Source organism: Salvelinus sp. IW2-2015, linkage group LG19 (assembly GCF_002910315.2).
Source record: "Salvelinus sp. IW2-2015 linkage group LG19, ASM291031v2, whole genome shotgun sequence".
NCBI classification, from domain to species: Eukaryota; Metazoa; Chordata; class Actinopteri; order Salmoniformes; family Salmonidae; genus Salvelinus; species Salvelinus sp. IW2-2015.
Genome location: NC_036859.1, coordinates 22,550,427 through 22,573,314, shown reverse-complemented (window position 1 = coordinate 22,573,314; position 22,888 = coordinate 22,550,427). Strand labels below are relative to the sequence as shown.

Below are 22,888 nucleotides of genomic sequence, written 5' to 3'. Positions count from 1 at the left end.
CAGAGCTATGCATATTTCTCTCTGTCTAAGCAGGAGAGAACTTTTTCTCTGCTGTATGGGGAAGGTTTTCTGATATCGTTCATTGCGATAAGAAGTCTATACTAAAGAAATGTGAAGTTTGGAAATGAAATAAGTTTGCTAATAAGGGTGATTCTTAATGGGACAATTGATGGCTACAACCATCAAACTAGTAGTAGTAGTTAGTAGTTAACTACTAGTTAGTAGTAGTTAAAGGATGATACAATAAAAAATGTGGTGCACATTGTTAAAGGTATCGCTCTATTTACCGTTATTGCATCAATTCAGGCAATTTATCGCAATATGGATTTTTATCAATGTCACCCAGCTCTAATGCAACCTATCCTTACATTGATCTGTTGTTGTACTACCTCAGTATATTGCTTTTATAGACATCTCTATTTGGTTGTTTTCCGGGAGGATGCACAGTTTGGAATTCCATTGAATTGCTTATTTTTTTGTTGTTTCCTTTTTACAATGTTTTCTTTCAGTTAATTAGTGGAGGTAGCTAAAACTTTTGGATGGCTGCAGCAAGCCAGCACCCATGAAGGTCGCTGCGCCCGCCAAAAGTGTAAATGATACTGTGGGGGTGAATGTAGTGTTGCCGTGTAATCTGTCCATGAAAAGAATGCCAGCTGCCAGCCTCATGTGGACTGATAAGGCCTACGACTGCACCTTGCTGGTGAGGAAAAAATAAAACACCACTGTTGAGATCCGCAGCAGCTCCCAGGGACACTAACACCGAGTTGCAAACATTTGATTATACTGTATCGCTGTCTGTTGCTATGGGGCTGCCTCGGCTTGATTCTCTCTCAGCTTGCTATGAAATGGATGCCTCTGGTATAGATTTAAGTCAGACAAGCCCATAACATACAATATTATATTACAGTCAGTCAGACCCAGTCAAATTGATCTTATCTGTGAAAAAAAAACACTGCATCCTTGACTTTTATGGTCTTATGTTTCCTACTGCTTTCCGTATTTTCTCCCCTGTGAACCTGTAAAACACAAGCTGGGCAAAATAAACCCAATGAAATGTCAGGAATGGCAACATAAATCAAGTTCAGTTCCATGGTGGGAGTTGTTAATATTCTGGATCTGTATATCTTGGCACTCAAATAGACTAATATCGGTATGGATAATCCATTTACCTTCTGAGGTGGCTCGTACACTGCTGTTTCTCTCATCTCTAACAATGGTTTTATGAAGTTTCAGGCCTTTGTTTGTAATGGGTTATAGAGACATGATGGCTGAATAAATATTTCCTAGCAAAGCTCTGCAATAGGAAAATACTATATCATTGCCTGTTATTGAGAATTATATAATACAATTATATAATTTCCTATATAAAATAAAATATATCAAAAAATTCTTCCCACTGTGCACGTATTCTTTGTACAGCTGTGAGGCGACCCCAGTATAATGTCTCACCTGGAGGCGAATCCTCAGTAAATTGCCTTCAATTCAGACCGTTGCAAACTCAGGCCAACCTAACAGACCAAAGTATAGGGAGGTGTTGGTGGGATTTGAGGACCGACAGACGCGTTAGTCCCCTTCAAAGTCCATGAACAAGATGTCACTTTAATGTGGTGCGTCCGTGGGCAGGGTAAATAAACGTAGGCACTTTCACCTGCGCGGCAAAGAGCCGTGGCTACAGCTTCTATTAAGGGCCAGAGAAGGCTGTTAGTTAAGCACATTGCCAGCCCAGCCAGCTAAAGTGCAGAGATAAATCAAACTTCAGAAAGCTTGAAAGGTTCGCTGGCCAAGTAGGCTGGAGTGACTGAAGGCATTAGTATGTAAATACCCCATTCTGTTATACTAGCCCAGCCATCCATATGGTTTAGGCCTATGTACAGTAGTCCAATTGAGAGCTTCTACCCTTCCACACCTGCTTGGTAGGTGGGTATTGACTGGTGGGGAAAAAGGTATTCACAACCACTGTCTTAGCAATCAGGTTGAATATCCCAGTGAATTGCCACTCAGAGTAGGTATCTGCTTTATTGCATTTTGCTTAGCTGCGTATGGGGCGGCAGGTAGCCTTGGGCCAGTAACTGCGTTGGGCCAGTAACTGAAAGGTTGCTAGATCAAATCCCCGAGCTGTCAAGGTAAAAATATGTCGTTCTGCCCCTGAACAAGACAGTTAACCACGTCCTAGGCCGTCATTGAAAATAAGAATTTGTTCTTAATTGACTTGCCTAGTTAAATAAAGGTTCAAATAAAAAAATAGGTGTAGCAAAGTGTGCCGCTGTGAATTATCAAGGACAAGCAATGTCTGCCTGGGAAGATTTGCCCGTCACAGAGATTTGTTTAGAGCTCCAATGTATTCTGTTCCTGGTCGGGTTGCACGTGTAAGAGTTTGGCTTTCTGGGGGCCCACATGGCTCACTGCATGTAGTCAATTTTAGTGATCTTTTTCAAACAGTATCAATATGATATTTTTAAACTCTCTTTGATATGATTTTCCCACCAGTGCTCTGTGTTGCCTTTGTAGCTTTACTGTCTATTTTAATTCTGTAATGCGTAAGTCAGCTGGAATCATAATAACAATGTTTTATTAGCATCTATTCTCCACAAAATGTAAAAGATTCCCCTATTATTTCGTCCCTTAGTATGGTGAACAAAAGAATCTGCAGTGATATGATCAGTCATATTTTTTATATCCTGCAATGCTGCTAGAAACACTGACTATAGCATCACCTACTGTTGATCTGAGAGTATTTCTCTATGTGGGAGGAAAAGTATTGCATCCCTTGAAAAATTAAATCAAATCGAATCACATTTTCATTGTCACATGCACCGAATACAGTGAGCAACTTAACCAACATTGCAGTTTTAAGAAAAATACCCTAAGAAAAAACAATAAAAGTAACAAATAATTAATAGCAGCAGAAAATAACAATAGTGAGGCTTATACAGGGGGCACCGGTACAGAGTGAATGTGCGGGGGCACTGGTTAGTCGAGGTAATTGAGGTAATATGCACATGTACCGTAGGTAGAGTTATTAAAGTGACTATGCATAGATATAACAGGGTAGTAGCAGTAGTGTAAAAAGGGGGGGGGGGGGGGCAATGCAAATAGTCCTGGGTAGGCCATTTGATTAGATGTTCAGGGGTCTTGGGGGTAGAAGCTTGGGGGTAGAAGCTGTTTAGAAGCCTCTTGGGCCTAGACTTGGTGCTCCGGTACCGCTTGCTGTGCAGTATCAGAGAGAACAGTCTGTACTGGGCCGTACGCACTACCGTCTGTAGTGCCTTGTGGTCGGAGGCCGAGCACTTGCCATACGAGGCAGTGATGCAACCAGTCAGGATGCTCTTGATGGTGCAGCTYTAGAAACTTTTGAGGATCTGAGGAACAATGCCAAATCTTTTCAGTCTCCTGAGGGGTATAGGTTTTGTCGTGCCCTCTTCACGACTATCTTGGTGTGCTTGGACCATGTAGTTTGTTGGTGATGTGGACACTAAGGAACTCTTAACCTGCTCTACTACAGCCCTGTCAATGAGAATGGGGGCATGCTCGGTTGTCCTTTTCCTGTAGTCCACAATCATCTCCTTTGTCTTGATCACGTTGAGGGAGAGGTTGTTGTTCTGGCACCTCCCTATAGGCTGTCTCGTCATCTGCAAACTTAATGATGGCCATGCAGTTATGAGTGAAAAGGGAGCACACACCCCTGAGCGGTCCCCATGTTGAGGATCAGCATGGCAGATTTGTTGTTACCTACCCTTACCACCTGGTTGAGGCCCGTCAGGAAGTGCAGGATCCAGTTGCAGAGGGAGGCATTTAGTCGCAGGGTCCTTAGCTTAGTGATGAGCTTTGAAGGCACAATTWTTTTTATTTAACCTTTATTCAACTAGGCACGTCAGTTGACGACCTACAAACCCGGGCGACGCTGGGCCAATTGTACGCCGCCTTATGGGACTCCCAATCACGGCCGGTTGTGATACAGCTTGGATTTGAACCAGGGTGTCTGTAGTGATGCCTCTAGCACTGAGATGCAGTGTCTTAGACCCCTGCGCCACTCAGGAGCCCTATGGGTCAGCTATGGTGTTGAAAGCTGAGCTGTAGTCAATGAATAGCATTCTCACATAGGTGTTCCTTTTGTCCAGGTGTGAAAGGGCAGTGTGGAATGCAATAGAGATTGCATCATCTGTTGATCTGTTGGGGCGGTATGCAAATTGGAGTGGGTCTCGGGTTTCTGGGATAATGGTGTTGATGTGAGCCATATCCAGCCTTTCAAAGCACTTCATGGCTACAGACGTGAGTGCTACGTGTCGGTAGTCATTTAGGCAGGTTACCTTAGTGTGCTTGGGCACAGGGACTATGGTGGTCTGCTTGAAACATGTTGGTATTACAGACTCAGACAGGGAGATTTTGAAAATGAAGACACTTGCCAACTGGCAAGTGAAGACACTTGCCAGTTGGTCAGCATATGCTCGGAGTACACGTCCTGGTAATCCGTCTGGCCCTGCGGACTTGTGAATGTTGAGCTGTTTAAAGGTCTTACTCACATTGGCCATGAAGTGCGTGATCACACAGTCATCTGGAACAGCTGATGCTCTCATGCTTCTTTCAGTGTTACTTGCCTCAAAACAAGCATAGAAGTAATTTAGCTCATCTGGTAGGCTTGTGTCACTGGGCAGCTAGCGGCTGTGCTTCCCTTTGTAGTCTGTAATAGTTTGCAAATCCTCCCACATCCGACGAGCATCAGAGCGATGTAGTACGATTTGATCTTAGTCCTGTATTGAGTCTTTGCCTGTTTGATGTTTCGTAGGAGGGCATAGCGTGATTTATTATAAGCTTTCGGGTTAGAGTCCCGCTACTTGAAAGTGGCAGCTCTACCCTTTGGCTCAGTGCGGATGTTGCGTGTAATCCATGGCTTCTGGTTGGGGTATGTACGTACAGTCACTGTGGGGATGATGTCATCGATGCAGTTATTGATGAAGCCAGTGACTGATGTGGTGTATTACTCAATGCCATCGGAAGAATCCCAGAACATATTCCAGTCTGTGCTAGCAAAACAGTCCTGAACACCCGTCCTGAACACCAACTTTTTCCGAGTGATAACACATTCTGTCTGGTCTATACTGTGTCAAATAATCTTCAAATCCTCACCTTGCCAACATCTTGTAATTGGTACCAATCTGACTGTCAGAAACGGGAAGCATCCAACACAATTTAGATTAAAAGTTTCTTATTTTCCTAGAGACGTGCTCAAGGTGGGCTGCAGATGACAGGATTTTCCTCTGCTTTCTCATCCCGAGACCCTGTATGGAATGTATGGAATTTAATGGGATGTTTTCTCCTTTCCTTGAAAGTGATTTGTCTTTGCAGCCTTATCTTGATATTCATTATGTTTGTCTGGTTGATGAGGTAGAGCAGCATGTCAAAGCAAAATGGTGTATGTGTGCATGCGTGCATGACATATTTAAGTGCGTGTGTGTGTGTGCACGTAAGAGAGAGTGTTTAAAATATATGTATTGTTGTGTATTAATGTATTTTTGGTTCTCCAAAATCATTTATATATCCAGAGTGATTCTCTGAGTCGATTTCCTTAAGCATTGATCCACTATTTTACTCCAAAGCCTAAAAGTCAACGCCAATCTCCTAACTCAAGTTGTCCTTATAAAACTGCCACCGTTAACATCCTGCATGTCACGTGAAAACGGTCAGACGTGACCTGAGTCTCTCAGCAGCTGTGTTTGACATGGACAGAGTGCATGCTATGGCTCCAGGCACAGACCCTCTCTCTTTGATTAATCATGCACTGTCACGACCCACAGAGGGCCACCGTACCCCCTCAGGCCTGACCATGGTCGTCCCAAATGGAATCATATTCCTTATAGTGCAAGTAAGTACTGCACAAAATAGGGAATAAGGTGTCATTTGGGACATACCCACCAGAGGTCCAGCTTGTCACGAATTGATGACGACTGACATGCCCTGCTAGTTGATCAGCAGCATATAAAGTACATTCATAGCTGAGCTTAATCACTCAAACTGCACCCAGGCCCGGACCAAACGCCCATGGCAAGCCCACCATTGTCATGTGTGTCACACTTTAAGGGCAATGTGATCTATGAATAAGTGGGCAAACCCCATCTTTCTGATCGTTTCTAATGATTATGGAAGTTGAATGATGTTGTAGCACGTTAGAACTCACTTGGCCCTGAAAGCTTGAACTGAGGGCAGTGATGTGTCCTCTTGTTTGAGTGATGGCCATCTACTCTTATTCATTGATATACAAACAAAGTGAGGTGTGTATTCTGATTTAGTTTTATATCTCGATCCCATTCTAAGATATGAACTACATTATGTGGGAGTGTAAAGGGTGACTTTGTGTGTGTATTTCTCCCCCTTACCCGGTTGGCTCATAAAGCCATGTCTCATTTCATCAAAGCCAGCACCCCGCTACTGGCTATTCCTCAGTTGCCTGTTGAGCTTTTAAATTGCCTGTGTATGCACACGACTCAGCAGTATGAAGGAATGGTAATTTGAATGCTTTTTAAGAGAAAAAGTGGCAAAGCTTTGCATTTAATAACGCAACTTGCTCTTCAGAGTTGTCTTTGAAGATGCCAGCAGGCCAGCACTGCCCAAAGTGCATTTGAGAGAACAGCATAATAAATAGAATGGAATGCAGTGCCAGTTTTGAGGGAAATGCAATGTGTGGATATATCCCAACCTGAATCGTGATGATAACTCACATTTGTATTGAAAAATAACACCTATAACTTCTCTATTTTGTAAATGCTGACAAGATTTTAAATGTTGTTTGTAACAATATGTGTTATTCAGTTATGTCAATAAATCCTAATATCCAAAGCCCACAGTAACTATAACTATGCCCTTTTCAGGGAATTTCCCATCAGAAGAGTCAGAGGAGCGTGACAAGGAGCCCCGGACCCTGACCTACCCAGCATACATCGCCAGCCTGCTGGACTCCGGTGCCAAGCGCATGGCGGTGGGGGTTCGCATGGACTGCAGCAGCCAGGGCCAGTGCCCGTACTCCTGCCACCTCTGCCATATGAGCCCTGGGCCTGGGCGTCCAGCCGAGCCTGTCCTGCTCCAGATCACTAAGGCCACCCCGCTCTACGAGCTGGTCTCCAACAACGAGACCTACCAGGCACTGAAAACCTTGGTTTACTCTCTTTTTCACCGATTTATGCAGACATAGTCAAATCTTCATGATCAGAGTGGATTCCTAAAATCGTAAATAAACTAAAGTGATACTGCCAAGAGCAGTATGCACATTGTTTTGTCTTTGAAGATATCATAAAATGATTCCCATGCACCTGTAACAAACAACCTAAGATGTGCTTTTCCAATTATTTTATTCAGAGCATAAAAGAACATTCACCACCAATAATTTGATGTCAATTTATACATTTAATCATGCAGTGAGAGAACCCCTTGTTTTGGGAGTGTACCACAGCAAAACACATAAGCTAGTTGTTTGGCAATGGCGGTCGCAAAATGTGCTGCTCTTTGACTTGAAATTGTTGGGAAATCGTGTAGTGTATACCAGACATAAGCCTACATCAGTATGTCAAACTGTGAAAAGATAAGCTAGAGCAGTGGTTCTGAACTAGTTTTGCCTCGGGACCCAAACTGAACCAGGTTTTCTCAGTCGCATCATGAAAACTCCTCGCCAAAATACAATCTGGAAAACTATTTMTAATGCTTTATTGATAGTAAATGTAGCAATTATATGACAKTGTAAAATAGGAAATAATTATTGATTAAGAATGTTATTAAGCTCACTGGTTTGAGACCACAACATCAACCAAAAACGCTAAARAGCGCTGCTAATAGCTCTATATTGATATACTGTGATTAAAGAAATGCTTTTAAGATACTAAATGATTTCATCACTTTCTACCTGGTTTTAGTCATTTAAGTATTTTTTTATTAAAGAAAAACTGACACATTCAAAACCTCCAATCCACCAGTTGAGAATCGCTAAACTAGAGGAAGACTGCATGACCCCCTAGAGGGGCAGATGATATTGATGCCAAGGCTCAGGTTGTGTGTGATATTGACAGTGTTTGCTCCATCCTATCTCTTTGCAGGCACTGCAGGAGGCCATGATGAGCATGCTGTGGTGTTCTGGGAAAGGTGACGTCATCGATGACTGGTGCCGTTGCGACTCGAACGCATTCGGGACGGACGGCCTGCCAACATGTGCCCCTCTCCCCCAGCCTAGGTTAGTCACTCAAAACAATCAGTTTACACAACTTTATAAACACAAATAAGATTGTATGTATTGATATCTAAAGATGAGCTTGTCTTGTCATGATTTGTGGAGTTAGGTGTCACTCTCTTTATTTCTCTACCAGGCTCAGGTTGTCCCACTCCTATGAGCCCAGCAGTTCATTGGTCATCATGGAATGGAATCACACTGAGCCACTAATTGGGGTGCGGATTGTTGATTACCTCATCAGCCAGGAGAAGGTGACAGAGAGGACAGACCACTCCAAAGTGGAGACAGGTACATCCCTTGAGGAATTATGGTATTTATGTTAATTTCATACATTATGCCCATGTTTAAATACACAAACAGCTGTGTATGGTTACGTAATGTAGTGGCAAGGAAAGGCAACTTCAAACTATATGTTACCACAGCAAATGCTAGATGCTTAGAATGATTTACATTTTTCCTGTTGTAGTTTTGCATGTAACCACAAGATGGTGATCAATGGTAATAGTAGTGTGGCCTGCATTCACTTAGAGCACCTGAACGTTGTTAAGCTTGAAATAGGTTGCTTTTCTGACAAACATATGATGAGAAAAATGATTGACCAATGAAACTGATGAGTCTGACATACTGAAAATGACTTATGAAGTACAAATCACTCAACACTATAACTTTTAGTTTTTAGTGTTTTTAAATCCTTATGGAATGATTGGTGGATTGATTGATTGCTTCAAAGCACACACCTTAAATGTCAAACATGGGTAGTGGAATGGAGGTATGCAGACAGTACAGATCTGGGACCACCTAGGAGAAAGGGAAAGATATCTGGAAGGAACGTTGTCGGGAGGAGTGGTTCTGATTTAAGCATTCAGTCTCCTGTCAGATTAAACCCCCCGAAAAAGAATGTGGTGAATAACCTTCAGATGAACGTACTAGAACTCCAGTGATCCTCTCTGGGCCTCTTCTCTCTGGAAATGCTCTCCATTTTATCTCACAGATCCAGGCTTGTTTTATCCCGGCATCTAATGTGATACACATACTGTTGCCTTATGCTCAAGGCCATACTGTGTACTATGGAATTGTTCATAACGTAATATGATCGAAATCTATAGCTACAATTTTAACATATGCATTTTGTTAGGCGAAAATGCCTTATGTTGCGCTATGGAATTGTTCATAATGTAATATGATCGAATCCTATAGCTACACTTCTAACATATGCATTTTGTTAGACGAAAAACTCTTATGTTGTTCACTGTCTCTATAGTTTTATTTGTATAATAAAATATTGGACTTGAATATAAGTCCATAATATATTATGGCATCAATATGGTATCATCTAGCTTGTCTTGATGCTAACAGGTTTCATTTAGTATTAATTAAAAGTGACATTGATTGCATGGAGCCACCAGCCAAAACAGAACAAATCCATCAAGATGTGCAGATGGGAATGTTTTCTTTCTATCGATTGAAACATTTGTCTGTGTTAGATTTTTGATGAATTATCTGATTAGTTTTGCACCTGCTGCATATCCCAAGTTATCCTGGTGATGCAACACCACAGTGACACATTTCAACCAAACTTATTGTCGTTTCACGTAATGTGTCTTTACACAGATCCTCTTGTTTGATTGGCTATATGGCCCTCAGGCTTTGGAATCATTCATCCATGTCCAGAGGGGATATTTCCTTTCCTTTTTCCCATCTGTCCAGTTTGTTTAGAAGTTGTTTATGGCTTCCCCTCTCTCCAGGCTATACTGCCCATCCCAAACCCCAACTTCAAACATGTTGTGGCCACATAAAAATCAAAAGAACAATGTTATATCAAGTCCAAATGTGGGATTGTGAAAAAGTGATCGATGAGGAGGTGCTTTTGTAAGGGCTAAGACTTACTGGAAGGGAAACCAGTTTTTTTGTCTTTCTGTGGACTTAAGCCCTTCATCTCTGTTAGGCCTGGATTTGAATGAAACTCAAAACAGCTTCTTTGCGGTGTTTACTGGAAAGATCTGATTCCATGGAATGTAAAAAGAGATGACTACAGAATCTTACCCCTCTTTTTGTAGAGACTCACATTTTTCCATTTTTCAAAAGAGAACCCAGACAACCGTTTTCTTCATTTACACAAAACAATGGGGTGTTCCTCACGTTGTACTGTACAGTGGTCACTTTCACTCCCCCATAGCCTCGGATTACATTACCCTATATTATAGCTAGATACATATAATATATCATAGCTAATGACTGTAGTCTGGCCCTCTTGACAGGGGCTGGTTGTGTGCTAATCTCACACATAATGGGATTCAGGCACACAACTTGACATCATACCCCTCTCCCAGATGTTGAAGCTGACTAAATCGGAAGTCTGCTTTCAGTCATCACAACTGGGCCAGACTCCATGTGAAAACAAACAGCCGGCCCAGCCAGGCTGATGTCACTGCTTTGATCACCCAATAACGACAGGGTTTACTCAGGGGTCAGTGGGACATGACATCCAATCCGTAAACAGATTACGTGCACCCATGTGCTGCTTGGGGCGGAGTGCCAAACTTCCTCCCCAGCAGGACAAGAGAGCCCCTGAAAGGGATGCATGCCCGTGGTGGAAGGCAAGGTTTCATACCCAAGGAATGTTTCCATGAGCGCTTTGTCGGCTGTTGAGCTCACCTCATATGTTGGGCAAGGTCAGGTGCTAGGGCAGGTGCATTACGGAGGCTGGCARGGGATCTAGGTGGCTTCATAGACCCACACATACGCAGAGAGCAAAAGTCCAGCTGTGAGTAGCGTAGACACTGGCCCCTCACTTGGGCAGGGACAAACTCCGACAGAGTTCATGAGACGTRAAGGGGCTAAGGTCTTTATTGAAGTACACAGTGTTATCRCTGCCATCCAGGACCTTTATTTCAGGCGGTGTCAGAGGAAGGCCCAAAATATTGCCAAAGACTCCAGCCACCCAAGCTATAGACTGTTCACTCTGCTACCGTCCGGCAAACGGTACCGGCTCTCGGACCAACAGGCTCCGAGACAGCATTACCCCCAAGCCATAAGACTGCTAAATAGTAAAATAATGGTACCCAAACTATCTGCACTGACTCTATCTTGCACTGACCCTACGCACACTCACTAGACTAAATATACACACTATTTATACACACTCACAAAGACTACATTGACACTCCCACATAAAACCCACACACATTCACATACACTACATACACACACACACACACACATACACACTTTCACACTCATAATTTGCTGCTGCTACTCTGTTCTCTATTTTACTCATATTATTATCTAATCCGATGTCTAGTCACTTTACCCTGCCTTTATGTACACATCTACCACAAATACCTTGTACCCCTGCAGATTGATTTGGTACTGGTACTCCCCGTATATAGCTACATTTTTGTATATTGTATTTTATTCCTCTTGTTACTATTTGACTTTTATTATTATTATTATTTTTAAACTACATCATTGGGAAGGGTTCATAAGAAAGCATTTCACAGTAAAGTCTACACCAGTTGTATTCGGCACATGTGACAAATAAAATTTGATTTGATTTGACATATAATCTATATGTTTAACTTGTGAAAATGACGTGTGTCTGCTTTTTGGTTCATTGAAACTCTTCTCTTACGGTCCACTATTGCAACCTATGTTGTGGCTCCAGAACAGATAAAGAGTAACAGCTTTTATTTAGTTTATTTGAGTTTAGTCATGATGATCTACTTCTTTGGAGATTTACAGCGAAATGACAATCACAACATACAACTAACATTGATGAGGTGAGAGATGTCAAACATAGCAATGCCACAAAAACAACCCTTAAGCTCATAACCACTTTCAGGCCGAGCTCTGACAAGTGGCAACAGCGCACTKTATTCCCAGACAAATATTTACTTTACAAATGAAGTTGAAAGTCAGTGGTCCAGAAGGGATATTAGGAGAGCCAAGAGACYAKGGCGTCCTCACAACAGAGCGGGGAGTTGGACCGCACCATCAAAACCTCCATGTGTTATATGCAAACAAAAGTCATGAGCAAAACACACAGATGTCAGTCCCGCCATGCTACCATGTGGTAAATGGTTCAGACTGCTTTAGACTGCTGTTGAAGCCACTCAAAAACAGAATTAATGCAAGTGTGGTGAGGCTCTATGCATGGCGGGAATTGTTTGAGCCAGAGGAAATACAATTATTTCTAACTGTTCACAGAACTCTTAAGGATTGAAAGGTTTGTCATAAACATATGTTTAATATTGAGTGGTGATAATGTGATTCTTATTTATGATCTACTGTATGACATTAGTAAAGTACTCTTTAGACAGATGAGAAGACCAATACATATTCAGTTCACAATCCAGGACCAAAAACAGATCAACCAATTTGAGAAGATTGTATAAGGTGTTTGCCCCCTCTCAGTCTCCTCTCGACCATATTCACTTTTACGTAAAGTGAGACCCTAAAACATTATGCATTAGGCTATGTTATACATTGTCTTTAATCAGATATCAACTGGGTTTCATCTAACACTCATGTTATGCTCTCCAACAGTGTCATTGCCCTTTTTAAATCTTTTTCACATCATATTTGGGGTTTGGCAGTTTCAGATTCAGCTTTGGAACACATGCAAGTTCAAATTCTATCAGCTTCAGTTCAATGTTGAAATATTTTGCCGGATTTCAAGAACAGGCAATTTATCACATCTCTAAGGCCATAATCGAAGGCAATACAGTATAAATTGTAAGCGGTAAGCGGTTCTATGACGTAAATGGCAGAGGCAGTGTTCTTATCAAAGGCTTTTTTGTGAGAAAGTCTACGCAGATTGAAATGTTCTTCCTCCCTCTATCCAAGCAACTTCACTTTTAAAAATGACACCACCTCCCCCCTACTTCAATTAGAGCTTTGTTTCCTCTGTTTCTCTGAAAAAGACAATACGTTCCATGTGGGAGATCAAGTCTGTTAATCATTTTTAGCCAGGAAGTGCCAAGAAGCAATGCTCTACAAACTGTTGTTGTCCATCTCTTGCCTTTTGTTAATCAAAGTAGACAACAAGAGCCAGATGTTATTTGTTGAGTCTTTACGGAGCTGCCAAGTCTGCTGGTACCTAGCAGTTGCTGTTTTAATAGAACTGGTAAAATTCCCAGCGTTTTGGACATGGGGGAACTTATGTGATGGATTAGGGAATTTTCAGGTTTAATTGTTTACCTGTTTATTAAACAAAAGAGTCTCTGTTTGTGTGTGTTCAGGCCCTAGGTCTTTCTTTCACTCCCCGTCTTTCCCTTTAAATCACTCATTTATTTTTCTCTCTTTTATGAAAAAATTGCGGACAGTGACGCGTTCAGAATCTGCATCTTAGCAGAATCAATGTCTATGTTCATGTAGCGACGATTGAGACTTGAGTTGGAGATTAAATGTGACACTTTAGTACAGAATCCAAGTGGATTCACGTGGGAAACATTGTTAAAATGCTCCAGGACCAGACTACTGATATCTAATGTGCCAAAGTAAACTCTCTCTCGTGTTGCTTCTTCATCGTCATCTAGCCTATCTGTTCATGGGATGCACCTTTTGTCACAATATTGTTTTGAACATTTGTTTTAGGACTGACGCCTGACTGAGCATTCTACTCAATGCAAACTAATTGCCCCTTGGGGATTAATAAAGTTGTATTGTATTGTCAATTGATGCTGATGAAGATTTCATCAAAAGTGCATTACAGTGGCTTGGAAATACAATTGCATTTCTAAAGGAGGCAGATAATAGTAGAAAACCCTTTTGTCATCATTGTGATGTCGCCAGAATGACTTTAGGTGCAGTATAACGTTAGCTAGTTAGTTAAGATTGAGGGGAGACCAGCGGATTTTAGCTGGCTAATGTTAGCATTGATAGCTATTTTTGACTAACTTTGCCAGCTAAAGTAAATTTGACTGCATAAAAATAATGGCAAAATTGTTTCCTACAAAATATTTTCTTACTTCAGCAATGTCATCGTATTTCCAGGCCACTAATGAAACAGTCCTTAACCCTCATTCAGAATGACTGGCCATCAGTCAACTTTTGGGCACTACTATAGCAGAGAGCGACTTGAGAACGTTCATAACAATGGCATGATGCTATCGAGTGACGGAGGTGCAACCCAGGAATTCCCTTGTCAGACTCGGATTAGTCACTACTCCTCAGTAGCTCTTTCCCATTATAATACATTTGATAAATAAATAAATGTGTTGAATGGGTATGAAAGCAACTACACATGTATTCCCTTATGCAAAATATGTCAGGTTGGCATGGTCCTGGTCCATCTATAACTTTCTTATGCAAATGTCTCAAATCACATATGTTAGTAAAATATATTTTTCCAGGAATACCACTTCACATGCTATCTGACTCTGTCTCTCTACAAGATATGATGGGCTAGTCAGAATCTATTGTCAGCCTCAGCTGATGTGAGAGGGATAAATGCACTTTGGTTTCCTCTGAATTCATCGAAAATCACACAATACTTGGTGATTTGTATAGAAGCCTCGCATGTGACTAGATCAGGTTGCATGTGAACCTCTGGTTAAAGCAATTCAAAATAAAATTGCGAGAGGATTATTTCATACCGCTTAGGATTCTTACATTTCGACCAGTTGACAAGATAATGAGGCCTTGGACAATGACAGCACAGTGGACTCATCGTTAGCTCATTATTTTGAGCATGTTCCCACACAGTTTAGCATAGACAGCACAACGCTGATCATTAGCCACTCGCAATGGATTTGAACTTAGTTGAGTTATTTTAGATTATCCATACCCTCATGTATCCCTCTGCATATGTAATACACACCTGCAGTACATTGTGCTTTATAGTATCTTTCCAACTACTAGGCTACTTTTAAAGATAGACACAAAGGTACAGAACCATGATGTTTGAGGCAGCTATTCCTTTAAAGCTGCAAAATATGTCCCTTTTTGGGCGACCTGACCAAATTCACATAGAAATYTGAGTTATAGATCTGTCATTGCCATTGAAAGCAGGTCTAAGAAGCAGTAGATCGGTTCTATGTGCACTGTTTATATGCTTCCCGTTCTTAAGTTTAGTTTTTGCATCTTTTACTTTCAATTTTGTACACTAGCTTCAGACAACTGAAAATACAATATCTTTGGTTATGGAAAATATATTTCACAGCGGTTTAGATGGTACAATGATTCTCTACACTATACTTGCTTATTTCGTCACAAAAACTGAAGTTAGGCAAACTATTAGAATTTTTGCAAACAGGAAATGCCGGAGCAATTTCTGCATAGTGAATCTTTAAAGACAAACGTTCAGATAATTAGTAGGAAAACCTTTTGTCATCATTGTGATGTCGCCAGATTGACTTCAGATGCAGTATAACATTCACTAGRTTGCTAAGATTGAGGGGAGACCACCAGATTTTAGCTAGCTAACATTAGCATTGCTATTTTTGACAAACTTTGCTAAATAATGACACATTGTCATCTGTCTAAAGTAAATTGAATACATACAAATGATTGTCATTCAGCTGTGGTTGTTTACATTAGCATTATCTGATTGCTCAGAGAAACCACTGTTCCAAAAGGTTTTAAGTGAATTATGGGTTGACTCAGCTTCTGAGGTTTTGCAGTCAGTTTTGCAGAATTGGTTCCTCTAGCCAATATAATTTACTCCAATAGTTAATCGGACAGGTGCTGAAGATGGCTGAGCGTTCTTCACATCGGGTCCCTAATTACGACTGGATTCCCCATATGGACCATCTAGACAAGAGAAGAGTGTGAGAGAAGGCATGGAAAATTATCAATCAAGCAATCACTCCCAGTATGGTGGACTTAATTAATTACGATCATTGGCAATAGAGCTCGACAGCTTATAGTCCTAAAAAACTAAAATGAGTTACCTCTGGTTCGTTCAGCCATTCCTATGGGGGAAATTAATGGGGACAGAATGGGGTTTTGGGATAAACACCGAAAATAAGGTCTTGAGGTTAACACAGGCTTAGGAGAGTTTATACATTTTGTTCCATGAGATACTATCGTTAACATGACCTTTTATGAATTAAGCCTTTATGTGCTTGTTTTGATATAAATTCACAAAAAAAGTAACGTTAGCTGACGAGGATCATATCATAGAACAAAATGTATAAGATGTTTATCACAGACCTTATTTTCGTTGTTTATCCATAAACCCTCCCAAAAAAACAGTCATTTCCCCATAGGCTTTGGCCAACGGAGTTAGTGCCTACAAAAATACCCCATTACTATTGCTCTCTATGGCAACAGTGATGGTTATTTCAATCACTGGATCATGTCAATGGAGGGTTATCTGCAGGGGAWGAGAGTGAAAAAGAAATGCAACTGCCCTGGTCCTAAAGAATGTCACGGAAATATTTTGTTAACACCACAAGATTTTGGTTGATCCCACTATCCCAGTTCTCTTACAACGAGAAATATGATTAAGCTCAGATTCTGGACCATGATGAATAGAGGATTATGGGAGTCTTGTTGTGTAGCATTTTTTGGGCAGAATGTTAGATTTATAAAGAGATGGTGCATGTAAAACACTATTTTGAAGGATAACTTTAGAAGGATCATAACTTGGCATTGCTAAGCAGTGAATAGCCTGATATGAAGTAATAGATCACTTTTGATAGCTATTACGAGCAATCCAAGTGGTATGAGAAAGTACCTGTCAGGACTAAAGCCATATCTATTTATTTTTGCTGTCTGTCAAAAATCAGGAAGCCAATAGCGCTTTTCAATTCTGATGTCCATAAAAGGGCTGCACACAATGTTGTACAGTTGCATGTTGTGTGTAGGCAGGCCTATGTAATTCGATTAAGATAGCATGAATGTTTTAACCCTTTCCTGKAGTCAATGACCAAAAGCGTCCTCTTTGGCCTCATGGGTAAAAATCCCCAAATCCGCAATATCTGAACCTTTGTGTATTTCATTTTGCTAAATGGACAATCACATTATTATTACATAGCCATGCGAATATGTAATGTAATGCTTGTAATGCCCCCTATTCTGCAATTACTGCGTCCAAAATACCCCAGTCGACTGCAGTTACTGCACTTTTACTGCTGTTTCAAAACCGTGTGAGACTGTTGACTCTATTAGCCGTCTACCAACTCAAAACAGTTGTCTTTTCCAACAACTCCCATTTTAACACTGAATGATTTAAAGTGTTTATTTCAGGTTGAATATCGAACAACCCTGGTCCTTCACACAGTTCATTGGCGGACTGGCAAACACAACAGCTGCTAGCTGCATTTCTTTCATTTTTTATTTGTTTGCTTCATTTCTCATTGGCTGGCTAGCAAGATCACCAATTCAATATTTAAAAACATGTCTACATAACTTATACATTCCTGAGTTCACAAATAGTTTATTTGTTCATCTAAACAACTGATGGTGAGAAGCTAATTTTAGCTAGTTAGCAAGCAAACACTGATACATCATCTTACTTTGTGAACATTCCCTTCTGTTGTATTGGCCTACTGCTTTCGGCAACTGTGCGTCTTTGTCAAAACATTTTATAGTTATCAAACTTATCGGTGGCACATTTGCCATCTACCCGCCAAATATGTCCGCCAGCTTTTTGGGGGGTGCAAGAATACAAKGTTTTAGTGTGTCAAAAAAATAAATAAATTAAAGTCTGCTTTAAATGCCAGAATGTCCTACTGCATTCTTCTCTTCATCTAGTGTGAATTTGCTGCACACTATACAGTAGATAAGTTAGCTGACAATGTCACGAAAATGTGACCAAAACATCAGCCAGGAAGCATAGGAACTGAGAAGTGGTCTGTGGTCACCACCTGCAGAACCACTCCTTTATTGGGGGTGTCTTGCTAATTGCCTATAATTTCCACCTTTTGTCTATTCCATTTGCACAACAGCATGTGAAATTTATTGTCAATCAGTGTTGCTTCCTAAGTGGACAGTTTGATTTCACAGAAGTGTGATTGACTTGGAGTTACATTGTGTTGTTTAAGTGTTCCCTTTATTTTTTTGAGCAGTGTATTTGTTCTCCATTTGACCATATCTGAAAAATGTCATGGCTACGATGTCAACAATCAGGTCTGCGCATAGCCATATTTTATTATTTTAGTCAATTGTTGTATCTTTTTGAGAGACAACCCTTCAGAGGAAGCATCAAAAGTAGTTTTAGAGTGGTTTTATATCTCAAAGTATATGACAGATGGTTATCTACAGTATGTTGTCATGAAGTGCAAATTTAAACAAATATGGACTCTTACTCTATTCTTAATCCCATTAAAGAATAGAAACGTTTTACATTTGTTTTCTTAGAACAAAACAGCATCCAACCCTCTAACCACTAGGCAGGTAGTCTAGTGGTTAGAGCGTTGGGCCAGTAACCGAAAGGTTGCTGGATAGAATCCCTGTCGTTCTGCCCCTGAACAAGGTAGTTAACCCACTGTTCCCCTGTAGGCCATCACTGAAAATAAAAATGTGTTCTTAACTGACTTGCCTAGTTAAATAAAGGTTAAAAAAAGAAAAAATATGCGAGTACAACTTAAGCGCAACGTAATGTATTTCCACCGTCCCTTCCCAATGGGCTCTAAACAGTACTTTCTTTACGCTAGACAGATATTCCAATTCTAGCAATTAATATGCTAAGTGGTACAATCCTTCACAATGTCACTTTTCATTTCCATCTTTCTGCATTTAAAACCACGCTCCTTTGTAGGTCTCTGTGCAAGTAAAATATTTCTCAGTGACAGCGGTCTTTTTTCGGTGATGTTTTCACTGTTACCTGACCCAATGTTTTTACCAGTTGGTGACCCATATGGGTTGAGCAGGATTCAGGGAGGTCATACAGGATGACCACCTCAGAGAGTATCTTTCCCAGTGAGCTGAAATGCATAGCCCCATAGCAAATGCCCTTTGACACATGCAACCCAGCTGGAAAAACACCTTTCCTGCCACTCCTTAATGAGAACAAGCATGGTACAGTGCATTTGGAAAGTATTCACACCCCTTAACTTTTTCCACATTTTGTTAGTTACAGCCTTATTCTAAAATGTATTAAATTTGTTTTTTTTTCTCATCAATCATAATCACAAAGCAAAAACAGGCTTTTAGAAATATTTGTAAATGTACACTACTGGTCAAAAGTTTTAGAGTAAAAATTTTTTTTTTTCTCACTATTTTCTACATTGTAGAATAATAGTGAAGAGATCAAAACTATGAAATAACACATATGGAATCATGTAGTAACCACAAAAGTGTATTTTATATTTGAGATTCTTCAAATAGCCACCCTTTGCCTTGATGACAGCTTTGCACACTCTTGGCATTCTCTCAACCAGCTTCACCTGGAAAGCTTTTCCAACAGTCTTGAAGGAGTTCCCACATATGCTGAGCACTTGTTGGCTGCTTTTCCTTCACTCTGTGGTCCAACCTATCCCAAACCATCTCAATTTGGTCGGGTCGTCTTATGCAGCACTCCATTACTCTCCTTCTTGGTAAAATAGCCCTTACACAGCCCGGAGGTGTGTTTTGGGTCATTGTCCTGTTGAAAAACAAATGATAGTCCCACTAAGCCCAAACCAGATGGGATGGCATATCATTGCAGAATGCTGTGGTAGCCATGCTGGTTAAGTGTGCCTTGAATTCTAAATCAATCACCAGCAAAGAACCATCACACCTCCTCCTCCATGCTTTACAGTGGGAAATCCACATGCGGAGATAATCCGTTCACCCATCCAATCTCAATTTTGGACTCCAGACCAAAGGACAAATGTCCACCGGTCTAATGTCAATTGCTCGTGTTTCTTGGCCCAAGCAAGTCTTTTCTTATTATTGGTGTCCTTTAGTAGTGGTTGCTTTGCAGCAATTCGACCATGAAGGACTAATTCATGCAGTCCCCTCTGAACAGTGGTTGAGGTGTGTTTATTACTTGAACTCTGTGAAGTATTTATTTGGGCTGCAATTTCTGAGGCTGGTAACTCGAATGAACTTATCCTCTGCAGCAGAGGTAACTCTGGGTCTTCCTTTCCTGTGGTGGTCCTCATGGGAGCCAGTTTCATCTGTCTCAAATGCATTAAGAAGGAATGAAATTCCACAAATTAACTTTTAAGGCACACCTGTTAATTGAAATGGATTCTAGGTGACTACCTCATGAAGCTGGTTGAGAGAATGCCAAAAGTGTGCAAAGCTCAAGGTCATCAAGGCAAAGGGTGGCTATTTGAAGAATCTCAAATATATTTTGATTTGTTTAACACCTTTTTGGTTACTACATGATTCCATATGTGTTATTTCATAGTTTTGATGTCTTCACTATGATTCTACAATGTAGAAAATAGTACAAATAAAGAAAAACCCTTGAATGTGTAGGTGTTCTAAAACTTTTGACCGTAAGTGTATAAAAAAACTGCAATATGACATTTGCTTAAGTATCCAGACCATTTACTCAGTACTTTGTTGAAGCACCTCTGGCAGCGATTACAGCCTCAAGTCTTCTTGGGTATGACCCTACAAGCTTGGCCCATCTTTATCTTTCTTTATTTGGGGAGTTTCTCCCATTCATCTCTGCAGATCCTTTTAAGCTCTGTCAGTTTTGATGGGGAGTGTCTCTGTACAACTATTTTCAGGTCTCTCCAGAGATGTTTGATCGGGTTCAAGTTTGGGCTCTCAGGGCCARTCAAGGACATTCAGAGAATTGTCCCGAAGCCACTCCTGCACTGTCTTGGCTGTGTGCTTAGGGTCGTTGTCCTGTTGGAAAGTGGACCTTCACCCCAGTCTGAGGTCCTGAGCGCTCTGGAGTAGGTTTCATCAAGGATCTCTCTGTACTTTGCTCCGTTCATCTTTCCCTCGAACCTGACTAGTCTCCCAGTCCCTGCCGCTGAAAAACATCCCCACAGCATGATGCTGCCACCACCATGCTTCACCGTAGGGATGGTGCCAGGTTTCCTCCAGATGTGACGCTTGGCATTCAGGCCAAAAAGTTCAATCTTGGTTTCATCAGACCAGATAATCTTGTTTCCCATGGTCTGAGAGTCCTTTAGGTGTCTTTTGGTGAACTCCAAACGGCCTGTCATGTGCCTTTTACTCAGTGCTGTAAAGTATTTAAGTAAAAATACTTTAAAGTACTACTTAAGTAGTCTTTTTGGGTATCTGTACTTTACTTTACTATTGATATTTTTGACATCTGTTACTTTTACTTCATTACATTCCTGAAGAAAATAATGTACTTTTTACCCCATACATTGTCCCTGACAACCAAAAGTACTTGTTACATTTTGAATGCTTAGCAGGACAGGAAAATTAAAGTACTTATCAAGAGAACACGTGGTCATCCTTACTGCTCTGGCCTGGCGGACTCACTAAACACAAATGCATCTTTTGTAAATAATGTCTGAGTGTTGGGGTATGCCCCTGGCTATCGACACATTTTAAAAACAAGAAAATGGTGCTGTCTGCTTTGCGTAATATAAGACATTTTAAATTATTTATACATTTACTTTTGATACATAAGTATATTTTAGAAATTACAATTACTTTTGATACATAAGTATATTTAAAACCAAATACTTTTAGACTTTTACTCAAGTAGTATTTTACTGMCTGACTTTCACTTTTACTTGAGTAACTTTCTATTAAGGTATCTATACTTTTACTCAAGTATGACTTTTTCCACCACTGCTTTTACTGAGGAGTGGCTTCCATCTGGCCACTCTACCATAAAGGCCTGATTGGTGGAGTGCTGCGAAGATGGTTGTCCTTCTGGAAGGTTCTCCCAACTCCAAAGGGGMACTCTGGAGCTCTTTCAGAGTGACCATCGAGTTCTTGGTCACCTCCCTGACCAAGGCCCTTCTCCCGCGATTGCTCCGTTTGGCCAGGCGGCCAGCTCTACGAAGAGTCTTGGTGGTTTCAAACTTCTTCCATTTAAGAATTATGGAGGCCAATGTGTTCTTGTGGCCCTTCAATGCTGATGAACTGTTTTGGTACCCTTCCCCAGATCTGTGCCTCGACATAATCCTGCTCTATGGACAATTCCTTCGACGTCATGGCTTGGTTTTTGCTCTGACATGCACTGTCAACTGTGGGACCTTATATAGACAGGTGTGAGCCTTTCCAAATCATGTCAAATCAATTGAATTTACCACAGGTGGACTCCAATCAAGTTGTAGAAACATCTCAAGGATGAACAATGGAAACAGGATGCACCTGAGTTCAATTTTGTGTTTCATAGCAAAGGTTCCTAATACTTGTTTTTTAATTATTATTATGATTTTTTTCACACTTTTTTCTCCACAATTTTTCATGGTATCCAATTGGTTACATTCTAGTTACAGTCTTGTCTATTCGCTGCAACTCCCGTACGGACTCTGGAGAGGCGAATGTCGAGAGCCATGCGTCCTCCGAAACACAGCCCAACCGCACTGCTTCTTTGACACAATGCCCACTTAACCCGGAAGCCAGCCGGACCAATGTGTCAGAGGAAACACCGTACACCTGTGCGACCGTGTCAGCGTGCACTGCYCCCGGCCCCTCACAGGAGTCGCTAGTGCACGATGGGACAAGGACATACCTGCCGGCCAAACCCTCGCCATAACCTGGACGACAATGGGCCAATTGTGCGCCGCCGCATGGTTCTCCCGGTCGCGGCCATTTGCGACAGAGCCTGGACTCTAACCCAGAATCTCTAGTGGCACAGCT

General features: G+C 41.1%; 1 protein-coding gene across 1 annotated transcript in view; it reads left to right on the top strand.

Moving 5' to 3' along the window:
• The window catches only part of LOC111979548 (astrotactin-1-like), a 229,425-nt gene that overhangs the window by 190,054 nt on the left and 16,483 nt on the right, over positions 1-22,888 (top strand). Inside the window, 3 exon segments of the mRNA XM_070448910.1 lie at positions 6,864-7,132; positions 8,079-8,212; positions 8,346-8,497. Of these exon segments, the coding sequence (XP_070305011.1) occupies positions 6,864-7,132; positions 8,079-8,212; positions 8,346-8,497 (555 nt within the window).